Source organism: Sapajus apella, unplaced genomic scaffold (genome assembly GCF_009761245.1).
Source record: "Sapajus apella isolate SASKATOON/1434 unplaced genomic scaffold, GSC_monkey_1.0 scaffold7, whole genome shotgun sequence".
Lineage (NCBI taxonomy): Eukaryota > Metazoa > Chordata > Mammalia > Primates > Cebidae > Sapajus > Sapajus apella.
The window spans coordinates 6,549,774-6,572,003 of NW_022436947.1; the positions used below are offsets into that span (position 1 = coordinate 6,549,774).

The 22,230-nt window shown below is 46.7% G+C and overlaps 1 protein-coding gene across 3 annotated transcripts in view; it reads left to right on the plus strand.

Annotated features, from left to right (window-relative positions):
* Positions 1–2,817: 2,817 nt before the first annotated feature.
* The window catches only part of WDR91 (WD repeat domain 91), a 29,121-nt gene continuing 9,708 nt past the window's right edge, over positions 2,818–22,230 (plus strand). The window contains exons 1-11 of one of the 3 annotated variants that reach the window (XM_032275917.1): positions 2,818–2,991; positions 4,612–4,791; positions 5,382–5,589; positions 7,157–7,239; positions 8,235–8,365; positions 9,848–10,013; positions 16,174–16,332; positions 16,989–17,182; positions 18,224–18,374; positions 19,628–19,722; positions 19,900–20,068. In XM_032275917.1, coding sequence (XP_032131808.1) covers positions 2,869–2,991; positions 4,612–4,791; positions 5,382–5,589; positions 7,157–7,239; positions 8,235–8,365; positions 9,848–10,013; positions 16,174–16,332; positions 16,989–17,182; positions 18,224–18,374; positions 19,628–19,722; positions 19,900–20,068 — 1,659 coding nt within the window. In that variant the 5' untranslated portion in view covers positions 2,818–2,868. Of the gene's footprint in view, positions 2,992–3,047; positions 3,531–4,611; positions 4,792–5,381; positions 5,590–7,156; positions 7,240–8,234; positions 8,366–9,815; positions 10,014–16,173; positions 16,333–16,988; positions 17,183–18,223; positions 18,375–19,627; positions 19,723–19,899; positions 20,069–22,230 lie in introns of those variants that run through there. The other 2 variants (XM_032275919.1, XM_032275918.1) reach the window with 2 other exon arrangements.

Genomic DNA, 22,230 nt, shown 5'->3' on the forward strand with positions numbered 1-22,230 from the left:
ACAGTGCAGAGCATGAATTAAGAGAAAAACAGTTATACCAGGACAAGAACCCATGGCCCAGGTGGCAGCGTTCAGTATCGTAAAGATACCGGCTATATGGCAGGCTTGGGGCAAGAGCCACTCCTCCTGATAAAGGAGTTGTAGGACCTTGCTCCAGTTCTTATGGAAGGCTGCCCTCAGACTGGCAATCACACATTGGTGACTGTGAACTTTATCAGCTCTTGCTATTGTGCTGCTCGAAAAGCATTTTCCCATGGAACTCATTGGAAGCTGCCAGCAGGTGGCGGTAACTCTGACAGCTCTGTCACTACTGTGTGACTTAAAGCATCCCCCCATAAATCTTCTTAGAAGTAGTTTGCCCATAGATAGAGGTATTGCAGACTGCCACCCTCTTCACTGTGCATGACCCACCTTCAAGCCTCGGTGACCTAATGGGGGTGGACCCCTTACTGCACACGTCCCTTGCCTTGATGGGAATGGGTCTCTTGCTGTGCACTGTCCACCTCCTAGCCTAGGTGACCTAATGGGGGTGGACCCCTTGTTTTATTGCTCACGACTCTATCACTATCCTTAAAGATGACTTCACTCACTGCCCTGCCCTGTAACCTATACACAATAAATAGTCACGCTTCTGTACATTCGGGGCCTTGCCTAACTCCGCTCATAGGTGGCGTGGCCCCTTGAGCCCAGGTGCATTTTCCTTGTACTTCTGTGTCCTGTCTATTTCTCGGATCCTGTGCCTCAGCACAGCATAAGGGACACCCCACGACCCTGTGGGTCCTTCAGCCCTACACCATGTCCGTTATCTATAGATGGGATTGTGGTTAGCAGTAGGGGTCTTATCCTTAAGCTGGCTGGTGGCGCCAACTAGTCTCTCTTCTGGCTGACTTCTAACTCCTCTTTTTGAGATGCAATGTAGAAGGCTGAAGAGGATTAAGGGTCTCCTTCCTCACCAGTAGTCACAGTGGTGACTCTCTTTTCCTGCTCTTCAGGCAAGGTTAGCTGCCTGGGGGCTATACTTGTGGAGACACATAGGGCAGACAAAACAAGGTCTGCCTTGACCTGCTGTGGCTTGCTCTGTGCTATCTTTTTGGCTTTCTCTACTGCAGATCAGAGCCCTTTTGGAGCTGAATTTCCTTATAATAGGATTGGAAGGTGTGAGCGGAGGGGCAGCAATGATTCTAAGTTGTATTTTGACAAACACGAAAAGTCATACCATTAGAGGGAAAGAAACATTCACTGCATTTTACCAATAGGCTATTCGCTGTGTGCTGTTTTTACCCACGGTGTCTTATTAAATCTTCATTACACTGTGCAAGGTGAGTGTTATTGTCACTATTTTGCAGATGAAGAAAGCAAGTCTCAAAGATATTGGCTATTTTCCTACTTACAAAAATATATACACCTTGTAAAAACTTCAACAATAAAAATAAAGTAAAAAACAAGAAGTCTGTCATAGTCTGACCTCTCAGATAAAACCACTCCAATTGTCACTTGCTATCTGCAGGGGTTTGGTTTTAGGACCCTCCCTAGAAGACCAAAATCCATGGATACACTGATGTAAAAAGGCCTAGTATTTGCATCTAACCTATACACTTCCTCCTGTATACTTTAAATAATCTTTACATTGCCTATAATACTGAACATAATGCACACGTTATGTAAATTGTTGTTATGCTATATTTAATATATTTTTTAAAATTCAATTGTTATTTTAAAAAATTGAGATGGTGTCTTGCTCTGTCACCCAGGCTGGAGGGCAAGTGGTGCAATTTCAGCTCACTGTGGCCTCGACCTCCCGGGCTCAAGAGATCCTCCTGCCTCAGCCTCCCAAATAGCCGGGACCACAGGCACGTGCCACCACTCCCGGGTAAGTGTGTGTGTGTGTGTGTGTGTGTGTGTGTGTGAGTGTAGAGATGGAGTTTTGCTATGTTGCCCAGGCTGGTCTCGAACTCCTGGGCCCAAGAGATCAACCCCACCCCCCCCCAGCCTCCCAAAAATGTTAGGATTACAGGTGTGAGCCACTGCACCCAGCTATTTTTTATTTTTAAAACTTTAGAAAAAATATTTTCAATCCTCGTTGGTTGAATCCGCGAAGCAGAACCCGAGGATGCAAAGGTCCCACTGCATGAGAACTTGGTGTATAATCTTCCTGAATTACAAAAATGTACATACATACATACATACCTCATTTTTTTTTTTTTTTTTTCACAAGAAACCAGGACTATAGCATACACATTGCTATGAAATTTGCCTATCCTGGCAGTGCATCTTGGTTATCTTGCTGTGTAGCCCATTCGTCTTACTGATGAGAGCAGGGCTTTGGGGGAGTTAGCACTCTCTGAGGACACGCATGGTTGTGGCTTCAAGCTGGTCACTCTGCTCTTAGGGCTCCAGCTTCCCCCGCGTAAGAGGAGGGCAGGGGACCGAGGGCTCCGCGATGTAACGCCAGCCAGCAGGGCGCCGCACCCCCTGCTCGCCTCGTGACTACCTGGGATGTTGTTAAGGTCTAGTCCAGTTTGACTTGGGTGGCAGCTGCCACTCTCAGTAACTCAGATGGCAAAACCGCGGCCAGCACTGCTAGGAACTGCAGCGAGCAGCAGCTCCCTGAGCCGCCAGGCCGGCGGGATGAGGATGAGCCCAGCGACCCAGCGGGCTGGGGCCGGCTCAGAGGCGGGGCCTCGGGCGGGTCCGGGGCGGGGCGCCGGCAGAGGGGCGGTGCCTCAGGCTGGGGCGCACAGTGCGTGCGGGCTGGTAGGCTTGTCGTGGCGTGACGTGCTTGGCGCCCGTGCTCGGCCCCGCCCCATCCCGCCAAGGTCCCGCCCCTTCGTCCCTCGCCGCGCCACCTCTCAAGACGCAGGGGCTGCGATGGCGGAGGCCGTGGAGCGCACTGACGAGCTGGTCCGCGAGTACCTGCTCTTCCGCGGCTTCACTCACACACTAAGGCAGCTGGACGCCGAGATCAAGGCGGACAAGGAGAAGGGGTTCCGGGTGAGGGGCCTGAGGGCGCGGTGCGGGCAGAAGCGGCCCGAGGGAGCCGGGGAGCGGGCTTCCCCCCAGCACTGCCGCCGGGGCGGGAGCGGCGCTGTCACTCGCGCTGGGGCTCCAGAGACCTCGGCGCGTCCGACCCCAGCTTAACGGATGAGGAACTGAGGCCCTTAGACGGACAGGACCTGCCTGAAGTCCCCCCCCTTCTCCCCCCCGCGTCAGGAGCATTGCCGAGGCTGGAGCCCCAGTGCCCCGCCTCCTGGTCCAGGGTTCCGTCTCTACTCCAGCCCCCTTGGCCAGGATGGCGATGAGGTTTTAGGAGCCGAGGTTAGGTAGATGGTTGCGTTTTGGCAACCGATATTCGTGTTGGCTTCCAATGGCAGTGGAAGCAAAGAGGTCTGCAGTCCACACGTTAGCTGGGTTCAGGTATCTGCAGTGTTTGTTTAAAATGGTCACGTCAGGGACTCATTGGCAATTTTGCTTCTGCAGTTGTGGAAGACCTCATGACACATTAGAAAAACCCAAACTTCCCCTGCTCTAAAGTGAATTTTTGTTGCGAGGTTCTTGGAATGTGCATGTGTGTAATTTGTATGTTTGTATGTACTGACTTCAATGAGAGGCAGTGAGCTAGCAGCAGGAGCACTCCGGGGAAGTTAGGAGATCTGCTTTCCTGCCTGGCCAAAGTTAGTGGCTACTTAGTGACAAAAGCAAATCATTTCACCCCTCAGGGCCTCAGTGGCCTGATTTATAAGCTAGAGGAGCTGAATTGGTATTGGTATCCAAACCCTTTTCCAGATTCTGTACTCTGGTGTAATTGCTCCTCAAAAGAAGGTGACTTCCTTGGCTGACACTGAGCATCTACCGCAGCTTCTGTGGAACTGATGACTTGAAGGAGTCAGTCCCTGCACATGATCCTTGGGATCCTGGAATTAAGATTGTATCATACTCTCTTCTCCACCCCACCCTCTTTTTAAAAAATGTGAGGTAACCGAGAGTACAGTCAAGCAACATTGCCATTTTTTTTTTTTTTTTTGAGACAGAGTCTTACTCTGTTGCCCAGGCTGGAGTGCAGTGGCATGATCTTGGCTCACTGCAACCTCCGCCTCCCTGGTTCAACGATTCTCCTGCTTCAGTCTCCCGAGTAGCTGGGATTACAGGTGCACACCACCACACCTGGCTAATTTTTGTATTTTTAGTAGAGACAGGGTTTTACCACGTTGGCCAGGCTGGTCTCGAACTCCTGACCTCATGTGATCCACCCGCCTTGGCCTCCCAAAATGCTGGGATTACAAGCGTGAGCCACGGTGCCCAGACTGACATTGCCAAATCGATCAAGAAAGTCAGAGGCAGATCCAAGATCTGGAGTCAGATCTCTTATGTTCTGGGCCAGAGCCCTTTAATACCTGAAATTTCTGTGCTTGCTAGAGGGTCAAACCACTTATCTAACATCAGAAAATTACTGAAAAACGGTTGCATTAATATGTTTTGAAAATGTTACAGATTGCTAACTTACAAATTTTTTTTAACACCCAGAAGCCATGACAAGAGGAAAAATCTTTATTCCGTGGAGGGGAGAATTCCCTTCTGTCCCTTACCACCTTCTCCATCCATGTTTCTCACCAGGTGGATAAGATTGTGGACCAGCTGCAGCAATTAATGCAGGTGTATGACTTGGCTGCCCTTCGGGATTATTGGAGCTACTTGGAGCGTCGGCTCTTCAGCCGCTTGGAGGATATATACAGACCCACCATCCACAAGCTGAAAACCAGCCTGTTTCGCTTTTATCTTGTCTACACAATCCAGGTGCCTGTTGATTCGGGGGTTCTGTTTCTCTTGGTGGAAGGAGCTCTTTGACCCTGAAATAGATACTCTTCCAATTCCTAGGGAAGACTCTGTATGTGACTATGGTAAAGAGCGCAGCAGTCACAGTGCAATTATTTTTGACTGTTTTCCTTCTTTTTCTTTTTTTTTCCTTGTCATCTGTAGATCATCTGACTTGTCTTCCCCATTCCTATTTCCTTTCTTATTTTAAGGTGTAAGCTTAAAGCAAAGGTGGTATTTTAAAAAAGGTAAGTAGCTGGATTAAAGTTTGAGTAATAAAGCTGATAGCTGACCTGGAGGAATGAGTCACTTAGTTGTTTGAATATCAGCTAGGGATTAATTTTTAGGATGGCATTTATCATTAGAACTTCAGTTTCAACCAGGGCTTTGAAATGACAAGTTCCTTAAGAAAAGAATGAGGATTTCCCTTATATTATGGAATTTGTAGATCCTATTTTGCCACTCACCTGGCAGGCTGATAGCCAAAGGTTGTCTGCTGTGCATTGATGAAGAATCTTACCTCTGGATTTCTGTCTCTCCTCCCTCCTTGTTACCTTTTTGTGTCTCGGCAGACAAACAGAAATGACAAGGCTCAGGAGTTCTTTGCAAAGCAGGCCACGGAACTCCAGAACCAGGCTGAGTGGAAGGATTGGTTTGTCCTGCCTTTCCTGCCATCCCCGGACACCAACCCCACCTTTGCTACCTACTTTTCTCGACAGTGGGCTGACACCTTCATTGTGTCCCTGCATAACTTCCTGAGTGTCCTGTTTCAGTGCATGCATATCCTCTCAGTTGCCTGGGGCTGAGGTTCCCAGCCTCAGGCACCCAGACCTCAGGATCAGTAGTCTACCGCTCTCCATACAGGCATTTCTTCTACAAATTGTACAGGGACCATTTTCATGGGTCACTTGAGGCGGCTGGACAGATTGTGGTGGTTTTTGCCATTCAGCCAGGGAATCATAAATCTTAGTTCTGACACTGTGCTGCTGAAGTAATAGTGACATGTGTGGGAAGGGACAGCGGCAGCAGTGGGGTGCTAGTACAGGCTTTGTCAGCAGGCACTGGGGTTGGAAGGCAGCTGCTGCTTGGAGAAACCGGGCAGCCTTGAGAGTACCTTCTCTGTTCATGAAATGTGTTCCCAGGGATATGCCTTTGCTTGGATTAGGTACAAACGAGAACACTTCTTGGGCTGGAACTTCTGCCTGCATTAGTGTTTGGTTTACTGTCTCTAATAGTAACTTCAGTGTTCCTTAAGTTGCCAGAAAATACAGTAGCCTTAAGAATATATATGCAGGTATTTGAGAGGGGGAATGAATGAGAATGTAGGTAAATAATTTACAGGCTACCAAAAGTACAAGCCAGAGCTCCTGAGACCTGGGGCCTAGGGCCTGGGCCATGTGGCATGCTCTGTCATTCATGCTCTCTAGGCTGGAAATCTAGGGAGGAGAAGGGAGTCTGGCTTCAATGGGGCTGGCTGGTGAGACAATGATAAATTTGGGTGTTTAGAGGCCCACCCATGGGCGGGCATTTTGGCTTCTGGGAGGAACGCTTTCTGGTGGAGGTGGGAGGGGCGCCTTTCCTGCCTTCACCCTGTCAGCATCACCGATGAGTGTGAATTCCACTCTTGCCAGAGCTGCATTTTTTTCCTCCCCTTTGCTCCCTCTTCATCCTGAGGGCTCTCCAGTGAACCTTGTAGGCCCTTCAGTGAAATCAAGACTGTCATGAAAGATCTTTTCAGTGCTCCTCAAACTAGGTTACAGACATGTGGGCTCCATCTTCTTCCCCAGTTCTGTGGCCCTGTCAGCTCTGTGCTCCTCTTAACTGAAGCTGCCTGCGGCAGTGGAGAAGGACTGTATCCCAAGCTAGTTTGGGGTTGTTCTTGGGGTGGCCTTGCAATCTGCAGAAAGCTTTCTCTTCTCAGTCCAAACCTTTGCCAGGGAGAGGCTCAATCTGGGGAGGCGAAGCCAAGTGGCTGGTCCTTTCTGCCTCAATGGCTGTATTTTTGCAGAGCCACTGGTCTCAAGGGCTGCTTTTAGCTGCCTGAACTGACCTCACTAAAGCTCAGACTGGCTGTGAAGTTCACTGGTTGCCAGCTAGCTCTTTGTTGCTGGTATTTGGGAGAACATGCTTAGGTTTGGATTTATGTTCCCTCTGTGGGCTGGTCAGGCAGATGGTCCTGCGTCTGTGAGTCTGTCCGAATGAAGTGACAAGGGAGTGACTATTTCATTAAGCACACAATACCACTCCTGTACTCTGTTCTCTGTGTCTAATGTGTTTTACTGGTGTGTCAAGGGTTTGGGAAGGACTGAACACTTCTCAGGCTGGCTTATTCTTTAACTTTGTGCACCAGTCCCTGTGATCCTGAACTTTGATGCGGAGTGTCAGAGGACTAACCAGGTTCAAGAAGAAAATGAAGTTCTGCGTCAGAAGGTTTGTTCTGAACAGGCTCGCTCCTGGGGTAGTACTTCTGCTTTTTGTGGGTGAAATTAGGTAGTGGCAGTGGAAGGCTATATTAATCAGCCTTCCACTGCCACTACCTAATTTCTCAGATGGAAATGAGTCACCAGAAAGTCAATATTGGGGATTTGGAGAGTAACAGTCTCTGAAAACCAGAGGTGAGATTCGTATTTTAAGTCAAATGTATAGCATGAACAACGTAGTAATAACAGGTAATTAACCTTTAAGGAGAAAAAGACTATAGGCATCCATACCACCTTATAAATAACCTGTTTTCATACATCTGTTTTGTCTTTCCATATATACATGTATACACACACACACACACACACACGTATATATATCGTTTACAACCCAGATATAATTTAATTGTTCCTACTCAGCTATATGTTTCTCTAGTTTGATAAAACAATAGATGCCTGTACATTTTGCCTGAGGAATATTTCTCTTTCTTGAAATTAAGAATCTCTGTAGGTGATATTGTTAGAAAAAGGAAGATTATAGGCTGTTTAGGTTATAGGGTTTAAGATTCTTGGGTTTTTCGGGTATGTGAGTATGTAATTTTCTTCAGGGAAATGGTTAAAAGCACTGTAATTCATTAAAAAAAATTTTTTTTCATTCCAAAATCAGGCTTTGAGAGTTCCAAAGCCTGATTTTGTAGATTTCAGAAAGCAAAGCAGGATGGGTGGAGCTATTTTTCTCAGTGAATTTAGGAGGAAGCAAGTCAAATGATTTAAAAAAAAAATGGGTTTTGGATTTCTAATGGTTTTTGTTTTTCTGGTCTCACTGTTGTCCAGTGGCAGCAGTCACTTTTCCCAGTCTGTGGCGAGCAGAGTGAGATGGGCCCCGTGAGGCTGAGGCGAGTGGCACTCAGAGCCAGTGGCCTTGGATGCAGCGTGTCTAGAAATCTCCCTCCGCAGAGGGAGGGTTAGGTGAGATCATTGGCTAACTCAGCCCTACCCGTGTAGCTCTTTGCACTGCAAGCTGAAATCCACCGACTGAAGAAGGAGGAGCAACAGCCAGAAGAGGAAGAGACGTTGGTGCAACACAAATTGCCTCCTTATGTCTCCAACATGGACCGCCTGGGGGACTCGGAACTGTGAGTGTGTATGACGGCCCGCTCCTTTTCTTTGCCCTCTGTGCTCTCAGCCCCACGGTTCCCTCTAATCTTGCCTGTGCCTCCTGAAGGAGAATTGCGGAAGAGCCTCCTGGCACACACTGCCCTTGCTTCAGAGCTTTATTTTTACCTTTTGAGACGGAGTCTCACTCTGTTGCCAAGGCTGGAATGTCATGGCCCGATCTCACTGCAACCTCTACCTCCTGGGTTCAAGAGATTCTTCTGCCTCAGCCTCCTGAGTAGCTGGGATTACAAGTGCATGCCACCATGCCTGGGTAATTTTTTTTTTTTTTTTGTATTTTTAGTAGAGACAGGATTTCATCATACTGGCCAGGCTAGTCTCAAACTCCTGACCTCAAGTGATCCACCCACCTTGGCCTCCCAAAGTGCTGTGATTACAGGCGTGAGCCACTGTGTCCGGCCTTGCTTGGGAGCTTTATGAGTAAGGTCCCCCTGGCCTCAAAAGTCCCCTAGGAGTTCTCAGCCTCCAAGCCTGTGGCTTCTGCCTAGGGCTGCGGAACTGCATGGCTCTGCCAGGGGCCTCTACATCCAGATATGTGTAGCCTGGATAAATAAAAACGCTACCACTGTTGTAAAGTCTTGGGAAGGTTTTGTACATTGGAAGGAGCATCTCGTGTATGGAATTGGATGCATTCCTCAGTGGAAGCATGCGCCTCTCTGATGGTTTAAAGAACTAGGCAGATTAGAGAGAGGTATTTGACTGACCTTCAAAAACAGTCAGTTAAAGCAGAAGCCCCAGCTGGTGATGATAACAGTAGCAGTTGAAGAAACGGAGGCACACACAGGTGAGGAAGATAGAGATTGGTGAGTTAGGATGCAAACGCAGGCAGCCAGATTCCAGATCTCCACATGGCCAAGTTCTGAACCAGATGAAATAGCTCTAGTGTTGGAAGTGCTTTCTGATGGAAATAAAATGCGAGCCAAATATGTAATTTAACTATTTTAGTAGCTATGTTAAGAAAGTAAAAGTAACAAGATGAAGTTAATTTTAGTGATACATTTTATTTGGCCTAGTATATTCAAAATATCATTTCAATATGTAATGGATATAAACAAAATGTTAATAAGCTATTTTATACTTTTTTTCGTGCCAAGTCTTTGAATTCCAGTGTGAATTTTACATCTCTAGCACATCTTGATTTGGACTAACCACGTTTCATGTGCTCAGTAGCACATGTGGCCAGTGGCTATCCGATAAGACAGCTCTAAGTTGACTGTGGCCCTCAAAGAAGAGCTGCAGACTGCACCCTTGTAACAGATAAGCTGCTGGCTCCCTTTATATAAAAAAAGTGGTACCAAGGATAATACCATCTTAAAGTGCAGGCTCCTGGACCTGACCGAGGCCTGGTCACTTACTGTCATCCAAAGCCCTGTAGGTCTATGTTCTTGGTTTTTCCACATCCTGTTTCAGCCGTCTGACCCTGTGGTGTGTTTGCTGACCAGTGCCATGGTGTGCAGCCAAAGGAATGCCTCCCTCTCCCAGTCACCTCGCGTGGGTTTCCTGTCCTCGCTGCTGCCTCAGAGTAAGAAGAGCCCCTCAAGGTTGTCGCCTGCCCAGGGCCCTCCTCAGGCTCAGAGCTCAGCCAAGAAAGAGTCCTTTGGTGGTCAGGTAAGCACAACTCCTGCCTCTCTAACCCTGGCCAAGAAGCCCCTGGCAGCTGCCTGTGCTTCCAGACCTCCTTGTCAAGTGTAGACTTGTTTGCCCTCTCTTTAGGACTGATTTCTTGGGCATGTTGATGAGATTCTAAATTGGCATCTCATTCCCTTTCTTCTCCCTTCCCGGCTTTTCCTCTCACAAAGTGATGGTTCTGCAGGATGAGAACCTAGAAAAGACTGTATTGAAGGAACTGAGAGGAGAAGGAGGAAAATCCACGGAATGCATTCTGACTCCCTACCTCCATCTTCACCTCTGGCTAGACTGCAGGCACTGTGGTGTTTGAGACGCTGGGTGGATGCTCGTGCACTGATCAAGGCAGTGCCAGACCTCACACCCGGGTCTCCTGACCCAAGGGGCTGCCATTCCCTGCCTGTACTCCTGTGTCGGCTCTCAAAAATCTGTGATGCTTTCTGGGTGAAGTAGTAGATAGATGATGACAGGAAGTACGCTTTGAAGAGTCTCCCCTCTTTTCTCATAAATTTCCTGTGAACTCATGAAGGCTTATGACTGTGTTTTGGTGGCTCAAGTGTGAGTTCAGGCAATTAGAATTTTGAATTTTGGGCGATATAAAAATAGTGTTTGTATAAAGAGTAAATCAAGAATTATCTCTGAATCCAAGTATTTTGCCTACAAGTTGGTATTTGCTGATTCTGCAAAGGATTTTCACTATTTCTCACTTTTATAAAGACTGAAAGAGGATTTTTTTTTATGTCAGCTTATATCCAAAACAGCCAAGGATGCCACTGAGTAGTTTAACTAGCAGACGTTGTCAGAATTCACTGATTTCAGAAATGCCTGCAGACTCAGTTTATTGCTAGCATAGGGATACTTTCTCTGTTAGTGTATTATCAATTACAGATAAAGTAAATTGTCATTGTCTGAGGCTTCTTCTCCTGCCGGCCTAGGTGTGAGACCAGTTGCAAGTGACATAGCAGTTTGGGGCTGCTTGCTATATACCCAGGGAGGTAGGGGTCTGCCTCAGAACGCAGTGCTTGGACTGGGTATTGTTGAGCTGGAGACACTGAGCAGGACACTGGACCAGAAAGAGCATGGGCTTTGAAGTCAGGCAACTTTACTTTCAGCGCTGGCTCCTCATTTGTCATTGGTGCTCGGATTGCTTAAACTCACCCCAGTTTGCTTGGGATAATAATAATAGTATTTCTCCCCAGGGGAGAAGAAGAGTGTTTGGCATACACAGTGCCTGGCAGAGGGTCAGCACTCAGTAAATGTTGGTAGTAGAAGTTGTATTTCTGCAGACCCTGGCCCATGTGGGTACCTGAGTTAGTTCTGAGACCTAAAGTGCCATTAATGCAAAATAATTTTTATCTTAGCAGCCACGAGGGTTCAGGCAGTTCAAACTCAATCGTGGTTACTCCTGTGAATGTTTTTCTGAAATTCAAATCTTAGAATTCCATTTCTGTGGAATGTGGCCAAGTAAGTTGTTCTGCTTGCTTTCTGGATCTCTCACTGTGCAACATTTTGTAAGTTTAATAGATGACGTATGGAATGTTGAGCCCTTTGAAATGAGCTTGAAATTATGAAATTCAATATCATTAACTTGAAAGAAAACACAGAGACAGCTTCTGTGTGAGTAATCCATGACCATTACTCTATGTGGTCAGGAACTGTGTGTCACATGGTGAGGGTGAAATGAGATTGGAAATTATTTGTGCAGTTTACAGCTAAGTGATGGGGATAAGAATGTGTAATGTGCAGTAAAACATGCCTTACCTTGCCTCCAAAATATAATGGAACAAAGATTGGATCACTGTGTGGTATGTTAACAGAGCAGTTTCTAGTTCCTCAATGTAGATGACAGATAATAATCTAAAAAACCCAGTAGTCAGGTCACTTGTTTTTTTTATTAGTGGTAGATGATTTAGATTCAGCATTTATGTTTCACTTCTAAAAATAACTAGTAGATTTAAGGTTCAAGAAAAGCACAGAATTTTAGAGTTAGAGGGAAGCTTGAAGGTCATCTGGCCCACCTCCTGCTGAGTATAGGACACTGTCTGGATTGATTCTTCCTAAGATGCAGAGCTCATGGCCTGTCAAAGCAGGAACATATGCATGTTAGAAAGCTATTAGAAGAAACTTCTTTATGACTTTTCCTCCCCGGTCTTAGCTTAGCCCTCTGGAGCTACACAGAATAATAAGGCTTATTGTATAGAATAACTCTTCCTACCTTTTCTATGGTAAGCACTCTTTGTTCACCCTCCCTCCAACCCCCACCCCAACTGTTTGTCCCTGTGGCATGATTTCCCCTCACATCCTGGGCCCCCTGCTCTGGGGGACATTCTAATGTTTCAATCCCACTATTATAATTAATGCCCAAATTTGAGTGTACAATTCCAGATGCTGTCTCACAAATACTAACTGCAGGGCATGGTAGGCTTATTTCCTGCCATTTTGATAATATACTGCTTTGAACTCAGTATACAATGGCATTGGTTTTTAAATAAGCCACATTGCTTTGTTATTGCATATTAAGCGTGTAATCTTTCTTCCTCACTACTGCCACACCAGAGCCCTTCTTTTTTTTTTTTTACTGTTAAAGAATAAGCACACACAAAAAATAGGCTGTATTTTATTGTTAAGTTAGCAATATGTAAAATGATTAGATTTTCCTATCTTAAATATAATTTATAGAGTTGTAAATTTTGCTCCTGTCAGCATTTTGCCTGATTGTAATTGGTTGCTGTACCTGTTGTCATTATTACTGAAATGCTCATTGCATTATTCTTGCAAAACAGATGGCAAAATAGGTGCAAATAGATTGCTTTTTACATTGAAAGCCTGGCAAATACTCTCTAGGCTTTCAATATGAGCCTGGAGGCAATTTTTTTTAGTGGAAATAACTGCAAAACCATACTTCCCAAGCCCTTCTGGGATCTCTAATTATAATAGCCAGGGAGGGCACATCCATAGCAAGCTTGCCTGGGCTGCTGCTTGGCCCACACAACTTGTAGTTTGTACTCCATCCTTCCTGCCAGCGGTAATTTTGCTGCTTTCACACCCACTTGGTGAGCCATGGAAATTACCTCATTATAGAGATAACCTTTAATCGGCTATAATGTAAGACAAACTTCTTTGCTTGTGACTCTTATTAGTGTCAAATTACCTCCAAGTTACTGAGAAGTAAGTGCCTGAAGACTTTTTCCAAGGATCTTGACAGGAAGCGGGAAAGCCTGTCTTTCATTCTGGGATTTCTGTGTGAATAGGGCCTGTTTTCTGGGTGGCTTTGTTTAGCTTCAGGTAAGACCAAATTACTGGAACTTGTTTCCTGCTCTGTGTGGATGGCTGCTATCCGGGTAAGCTCTGTGAGGCTTTGGAATCCCTCCTGACTCACTCAGTCCACCGAAAATTAACGGCTATCAACTTATGTCCGTGTCCAGAGTGAGAAGCTCAAATGATAAGACAGAGGTTACCGTGTCTCTCCCGAACTGTAGGAGTCAGGTAGATTATGATAGAATGTACTTCAGACTATTGGGATATTCTGTTATTAAAGACTTTTATGAAGTTTGCCCTTAAAATGAAATAAAACTTTCAATTAACAGTTATCTGTCCATCATTCCATCATTCGTGTGTTGAGCCAGTCATGAATGAGTGCCCAGCCTATGCGAGGCATGGTGCTGGGTGCTATGGTTACAGAGATGTGTTAGGTAGGGTCACAGTGGAAGAAGCTTCCAGAAGGGTGCGAGCTTCTCTGTGAGCAAGTGTCATTGTCTATAGAGTACACAGTTCTGCTGACATCTTTGACTCTCTTCAGCTTTTTACCCATACACAAGTGTGTGGCCAGAATTTTCTGGATTTGTTTGAAGGTAATTACTTACATTGCACTATGACTTTACCCCTTTTTCCTTTGTTTTTATTTTTAAGCTTTTTATTTCTATAATAATTAACAGTTACCAGTAAACATTTACTTGTTATATACATTTGTAGCTAGACACAAATTGGCCTTCACTTACTTATTAAAAAGTTTTGTGGACAACACGTTCACCAGCTTTTAATGCTTTATTATCTTTTGTTATTCTTCTTTAGTGACTAACATAGATTTAAGGAGAAAGGGGAAGCTATCCTCTTCTTTAAGCATAATCTGATAGATCATGCTTAGGTCCATCACTCTCTTGGCATAAACTGCTCTATCATTTGTAAAGGCAGTTCTTCTTCTCTGTACCCCGCACCTTCCTTGCTATCTTGACTTGTGAGGGAAGTGTTACCTTTGTACTTCTCAGTGTTTTACTGTTTGCTCTTGCTGGGGAAGTATTACAAGTGGTTTTCGAATCAGTGAGAGGAATTAGAAGCCTCTTCCTTCTATCAATAATGAGCCAATTGAATTGAGCACTCTTTACTGCTGCTGAAAAAGGAAAGACAGCATTTTTCCAGTGGGGGTGCTGAAAAGGGAGGAAGGGGCCCATAAAGTGGCTGTCTCCCTCTGTAGCATTTCCCACCTTTGGTTCCAAGGAAGAATACCTCTGTGACCCATGTACAGCATGGCATGCATGTGGCAGCACAAAATGTGGAAGTGGCACTCCCTGGACTGTGATGTGGCTGCTGATGTTGGCATTTTCAGTGACTTGTTCTTATAGGGGTGTCAGATCATTGTCTTCAAACAGGACATGATGCAGTTGCCTGCCACTGCCTACCGCCTCCCCAGACCTTAGCCTTGACAGCCAACTCCAACAGGCCACCTCCCCACTCCATCTCTCTGAAGCTTTCTGAGGAGTTGACATTACCTCTCTGTGGCTTTTGTCCTCCCAGGACCCATGCACAACTGTTACTGACACAGTTCTAATACTTTGAATTAAATGTGTTTGTGGCTGATTGAAACAGGTTTACCATCCTTTCTTTGTTCATGGAAGTACTTGAAGTTCATAAACAGGCCAAAAATAGCAAATACCCTGGTTTGGTTCCAGGTAAGCTAATATTAGTCTTTTAAAATTTTCTTTCTTAACTGTTCACATGGCTATAGGATTCCAAGAAATCTATGTTAATCATTTTAAATTGTTTACTGTTGACATAAAAAATAACAAGTAGAAGAACTAGAAAGCAACAGGTAGACTTTGGCTGAGTTTCTTCTCTCCACTTAGGGCTTGTGTAGAGACGGTTTCTCGAGAAGATTGGTCTCAAACCTGAGTGGCTGTTGGCATTTATATCCCTTTGCTAAGAGTATAAAAAATGAGGTGAGGGTGTATACTCACCCTCACTCTTTGTTAAGAGTGTAAAAAATGAGGGTGAGGATGTATACTCACAGTTTGTGGGTATAAGCCTGGAAAAAGCCCTGACTGACAATCTGGAAAGGTGATGAGGTGGCAGCTCCTTTTAAGAGTCTCTATATTAAGAATGGAAACTTCTTCTCTCTGTACAACTACAGTGGGGTTGATCAAATTCATTCCCTCATGCTATAACTTAGCTGACCCTATCACTCTTGTTATGAAAAGGAGCCAGAAAATACCAATTTATTTCCTGTCCAATGTATCTTTCTCAGTGTTCCTTGGGTTTTCAACAATTTCTGTTAAGAATTTCTGGTATTCTAGTAATCATTTTCAAACACCTCAATATTTGTTAATATTAGCTGGTTTAGGCCACACTTGGCCCAAAACAAGAGAGGGTACTGTGTTCCTTTTCCCTCTAGCGGTGTTACTTGTTGCATAAATATTTTTTAGATTGCCCAAACATATTGTTGCTTGTAAATGTTTATAACACCAAGCGTAGGCTCTGGCTTGCCTCAGTCATCCCTTAGTAAGTCCTGGCCCTTCCCCCTCAACTAGACTAAATTGTTCCGATTAGATCAAGATGACATCTCCCTCCAGATGAGAGATACCGCAGGATGAGGATTGCAGGTGACCTGTTCTCTTAATGGGTAGAGGACAGAAAGGAGGAGGTCATATGGTCATAGCAGGGGCTGCCTGTGACCTCACCTACCTAGCCGAGCCAACACCATTTTAACCACCTGCCCCCGCCGTCGCGCACCCCCCATCAGCCAGGGAGGACCTTACCTGGGAGCTATAGGGTAGAGAAGCTACTCCCTGGTTCTTGTTTCTCTCCTGGCATGGTTGTCATGGCCAGGGCTTATGGGAAGAGACTTCACGGCCAGCTTCTTGTCCTCTAGGCCACCAAGGGAAAGGACCCAACATCTGGGGCCAAGGATGGGAAAAACCTCCTCAGTGGGCTGGCCACTGGGGAGTCTGGCTGGTCACAGCACCGACAGCGGCGCCTGCAGGACCACGGCAAGGAGAGGAAGGAGCTTTTCTCCACAACCACTTCCCAGGTATGGGGGTGTCCTGAACACCCCTGGGGACACTCATGTGGCTACTGAGGAGCACTGTGGAGGGCCTCCTCTTCTTTCTCTTCTGAGTTCTGCTGTGCACAGTGTGCTTTTGTCTTAATTGGTTTCAATGGCTTGTATTTTGGCTATTTGGTTTCATCATTTGCCTGGCTCTTCTGTGGTCCATTTGTCCCATGCAGTATTTCCCTAAGTAGGGACCAGAAAATGCAGGGCTCTGGAAGTGCTCCCAGAAGATGACTTCTGTGATTAAGCTGGCTTGGGGACCTTTGAATCCTCATTCTTCCCTTAGGTTAATTGTGCTTAGCAGCCTGTTGTGGGCTCCTAGAGACCTGGGATTCACCCAGTCACCCAGACTTGCTTGATCCCATCAGCTATGTCACAGAGGGCCCACAGCCCCCTGTCCCTTAGCAGGGCCTGTGTGGAGCAAAGTCTCCAGGAAGGGGCTGTCAGGGGAGCAGGTTCCCCACTCTGCCGGGGTGAGCTGAGCACCACCCTTGCAGGTCAGAACTCTTCTCTACATTTCGTAATTACTGAGAGCTCTGTAGAATGCTGCCGCCTAGGCCTAGACCCCCTGCGGTATGTGCCTTGGTATGGGGGATCCCTTCCTGGCTGACTTGTCGCCACCCTGCTTATGACAGTGTGCAGAGAAGAAACCGGAAGCCAGTGGCCCAGAGGCCGAGCCCTGCCCAGAGCTCCACATGGAGCCGGTGGAGCCACTGACTCGGGCATCCTCGGCAGGCCTTGAGGGTGGAGGAGTCCGCCCCGAGCAGCCCTTTATTGTGCTGGGACAGGAGGAGTATGGGGAGCATCACTCATCCATCATGCACTGCAGGTGGGTTGGGCCTGGGGCCAAGGAAACCCTGGGAAGTTCAGATTTTCAGGCAGCACATGTATAGGTGTGGCCAGCAGGAAATGGGGAGAATGGGGGCTTGGACAAGGGCCACAGTCATGGCTCAAGAATCATGGGAGTTGGTTGGAGCTGCCAGTGGACTGGTCAGCTCCTCTGCCCTTTTTTTTTTGAGACAGAGTCTTGCTCTGTCTCCTAGGCTGGATTGCAATGGCACAATCTTGTTTCACTGCAACCTTGGCCTCCCAGGCTCAAGCGATTCCCATGCCTCAGCTTCCCAAATGGCTGGGATTATAGACGTTGTGACCACGCCCATCTGATTTTTATATTTTTAGTAGAGACAGGGTTTCACCATGTTGGCCGGGCTGGTCTCGAACTCCTGGCCTCAAGTGATCCGCTGGTCTCAGCCTCCCAAAATACTGGGATTACAGGTGTGACCTACTGCACCCAGCTTCTCTGCCCTTTCTAATTATGTTTCTCTCAGTTTTAGGAACAAATTACCCTTTATTTTAACCCCGCAAACTCACTCAACTTTAATTTCCTTTATGTTGGTACTTTAGGTAAATACCTGATTTGTAATATGCCATTTGTAAGTTTTTACTTAAGCACAGTAAAAACCTTTAAAGAACAAACTATGATAGGGTGTAACTTTCAGCCAGTAGGTAGGTTTCTCGTTTTGACAGCCCTGACGGCTCTTGGGGCCCTTGGGCTGTTCGAGAATGTGAGTCCAAAGGCTTTGTCTCCAGAGACTGGAAGTGCTCTGCGGGCAGGGCCCTGCAACTCTTGCTCACGGCTCTTTGCCCAGAGTTGATGTAAAGCTCAGCACATGGTTGGCATTCAATAAGTATTTCTTAGACAAACAAATGAATGAATATTTCTAGAAATAGTCTATACCAGTCCTTTGAATGTAGACCTCTAGGGATTGTTTTTTAAAACAGCAAGGAAGTCAGAAAAGCGATCATCTTGGCATTAGCGGAAGAGAATGGGGACTGAGAGCTGACAGGCCTCCCTTTTCTCTCATCTCAGAGTGGATTGTTCTGGGAGAAGAGTCGCCAGCTTAGACGTAGACGGCGTCATCAAAGTATGGTCCTTCAACCCCATCATGCAGACCAAAGCGTCCTCCATTTCCAAGTCGCCGTTGCTCTCTTTGGAATGGGCCACGAAACGGGACAGACTGGTGAGTAATGGTGGCTTGTGGGGCTCGCTCTGCCAGCTCAGTGGAGGAATTCCCCAGGGCTCTCCACTGGCTGAGTCAAGGCAGCCAAGCCAGTTCTCCTCCCTTCTCTCCATTATTGGGGATTCCAGGACACATATCCAGGACTGGCTCAGAAGGCTCCTGTTAGGGGAGGCAGTGAGGTTACCAGATTGACAGATTGAAAAGAACTGCAGGGGGCCTGGAAAACACGGCTTCTTCCTGTCTATGGTGGTCTGCCCTGGGGACCATCTGCCTGACTGCTGTCCCCTCGTCTGTCTGTGTTTCCAACCGCAGTTTCAGCAGACACCCTCCTGTGCCAGGCCCCACGGGAAGTGGCTTCCTCTGGTGAGGGGCTGGTGTTCTATTTTGTGGTTCCCATGGGTCTTAATGTCCCCAGGAATAGTACAGTGTTCTTCCCTCTGGATTTTATATTTCAGATAAGACTTGTAGTAAGGAGGTAAAATTGACTTGCTGTTTTTTCTTTTACTTCGTTTATGGGGATTAGACCGTATAGCCCAAGATGGAAACTCAGTTTTTCTATAATTTTTGGCAGCTGAAGGGATTATCGTCGTGGAAGAGGACCCCAGGGCTTGCCCTGGGCCAGTGTCATTTTGCCAATTGAATGCCAAGGTCATACTCTACCTAATATTCCTCAGACCCGGGCTGCTTCTGGAACTTTCTTTTGGCACTATTTGTTAATTATCTTTGAAGCTTTTCACCAAATAAATAACAAATTCCTGAACACAAGGATAGCCCCTTTATTTTTTTTCTGGAGGTCTTTACAGACCCAGAGCCAGAGCTGTCCCCTAAAAAGGCAAATGGGACAGTCATCCAGGCCCCGTGGCAGCCAAAGCCAGTACTCTGAGAGGGATACTGGGCAGAACAGGAGCGGGAAGGAAAGCTTCCAACAGCTGGGGGTTCAAACTGAAGAAAGTGAGGATCAGAGGGCCTCATTCCTCCAGCCAGAACATTTCCAGATGTGTCCAAGGTGACATGTCTCTCCCAATCCACAGATACTTTTTGTGGTTTTGCTTAGAAGTTCAAGGTCAGCTCTCATGTCTTTGTTTAATTTTAAAGTGAGGCTCATTGTAGCCAGATTTCCCCTGAACTGCCTGGATGCAGAGAGGAGGGGCCTCACCCCCGCAGCCTGCCCAGCCTCACCCTCTCTGGAGATCCCCCCTGACTCAGCCTCATTCCCTGCTATCCTTCCCACCTCCTGCCCCTTGTTGTTCCAGCTCTTGCTGGGCAGTGGTGTGGGGACGGTGCGTCTCTATGACACGGAAGCCAAGAAGAATCTCTGTGAAATCAATATCAACGACGACATGCCCAGGTGAGCTGGAACCCACCCCTCACCATCAAGGCTGCAGGTTGCCAAGTGTGGTCCATAGGGCTGGTCCTTTCCTGAGCCTTGTGCCCCATCTCCTGTGCAGGACAAGCCTCAGGACCGAAGTGTGCCGTCTCTCTGTGGGCAGGCAGAGGGTCTGACCCAGGCCCATGTGTGTTGCAGAATCCTGTCTCTTGCGTGCAGCCCCAATGGGGCCTCTTTCGTCTGTTCGGCTGCAGCTCCTAGCCTCACTTCCCAGGTAGACATCTCAGCACCAGACATCGGCAGCAAGGGCATGAACCAGGTTCCTGGCAGGCTGCTGCTGTGGGACACGAAAACCATGAAGCAGCAGGTACGGGCCTGCCCTGTGGCTCTCCCTGGGGTGGGGCACACTCTGCATTCCTCTGGGTTTCTGAGGAGCCTCTTTTGCTTTGGTCTCCTCAGATTTTTAATAAAGCTTTAAGTGTTGAAAAGTAGTACACTCCAACTGGGGATATTGTTAGCGACATGTCATTGAGAATTGTGCTACAAACTTAGAGGTCACCCAGAACCTACCAAAGGGCCCCTATGGTTGATTTTTGGGAGAGGACCCGTGGCTCCTTCTGACATCCTGTTAACTTAGAATTGTGTGAGAATTATAGCAGCATCAGCCAGCAATAACAAGGACACATGCAGATTCATAAGAAGCAAGGTGACCAGACAGCCTGTGAACCTGCTTCCAGGGGACCTAGTCACCCTTCAGAGCTGAGGATCCCTTCCCCCAAGACAGTAATAGTTGCTGCAGCTGCCACCCTAAGCCCCAGAGAGATTGAATCTGATAAGGCAGTGCTGCTTCCTGTTGAAATTATTCGTTTCAGTGCTCACAACTCATATGGCCTTTATGTTAAGCGCATTGTTTCCTGATGCTGCTGGACACTTGAGAGCCCCTGCTTTCAGTTGGGTCCTGTTCTACATGTTCAGTTTGCACTGTCCTGCATCTGCCTGTAGAAGCAGTCTGTGTTCCCTTTGGGTCTCTCAGACCTCTCAGGCCCGGGTCACACCCAAATTCTTGACCTCCACTCCTTGCCACATACATTCGTCCCCCCATAATTTTCCTCACTTTGGCAAACATACGTCACTTAGAAATTGAGGATCTTGGCCGGGTGCGGTTGCTCATGCCTGTAATCCCAGCACTTTGGGAAGCCGAGGCAGGTGGATTGCTTGAGGCCAGGAATTCAAGTCTAGCCTGGGCAATATGGTGAGCCTTATCTCTACAGAAAATTTAAAAATTAGCCGAGTGTAGTGGTGCTCACTTGTAGTCTCAGCTACTTGAGAGGCTGAGGCAGGAGGATTGCTTGAGCCTGGGAGGTGGAGGCTGCAGTGAACTGATGTGGTGCTACTTCATTCTAGCCTGGGTAACAGAATGAGATTCTGTCTCAAAAAAAGACAAAAAACAAACAGAAATTGGTGTTCTTCCCAGACCTGTCCTTCTCCCTCTGCTCACACAGTCCATAAGCAAATACTGCCAGTGTGTTTCCAGTCTGACCACTTCTCTGCATTTCCAGGGACATACTCTAGACCTGTCTCTCATGCCCCTCCCTGCCCACTGTCCTGTCCACTAGTTTAATTCAATTCTTCTTAGTTCGTGGCATCTTGTATTTTCCGCTAAAGCTCTTATTGCAATTTGTAATTGTATGTTTACCTGTGATTTTCAAGTTTTTAATTAAACATTGAATACATACAAAAGCTATTGAAATCATAGGTATATAATATAATGAGAAGAAAAGCAGTACAGTGAGTACCCACCCATCACGGTTTATACAGAGCATCACCAATACACTTTAGCTCTTGTGTGGCCCTTCCCAATCTTGGTCTTTTTTCACTTCCAGAGAGAATCTGTCTTGAATTTTGTCATACTGTTAGCTTTCATTTTTTTTCTTTTTTGAAATGGAGTCTTACTCTGTCACCCAGGCTGGAGTGCAGTGGTGTGATCTCGGCTCTTCCCAGACTTGTCCTTTTCCCTCTGCTCACACAGTCAGTCCATAAGCAAATGCTGCCAACGTGTTTCCAGTCTGACCACTTCTCTGCATTTCCAGGGACTCTGCCTCAACCTCCCAAGTAGCTGGGATTACAGGTGCCCATCACCACACCTAGCTAATATTTTTTTATTTTTAGTAGAGATGGGGTTTGACCCTGTCTCAAACACCTGTCATAAGGTGATCCACTTTGGCCTCCCAAAGTGCTGGGATTACAGGCGTGAGCCACCACCCCTGGCCTGCCTTACATTTTAAAAATTACTTTACCACATTATTACATATCCCTAAACAACCTAATTTATGTTTTGTGTGTTTTCTGACTCCATATGAATGGAACCACAGTATATCTGTTTTTCTAGAATAGCTTGTTGTATTCCAGGCTGAACACTGATTCCCTAACCTTGTGACTTGGTCTGTCCTCTGGCTGCCTTTGCTAAGACCGGCGCATTAGCTCTCTGTGTAATTGGCATTCCTTTGTTGTCTTTTCTTTCTGGCTGCT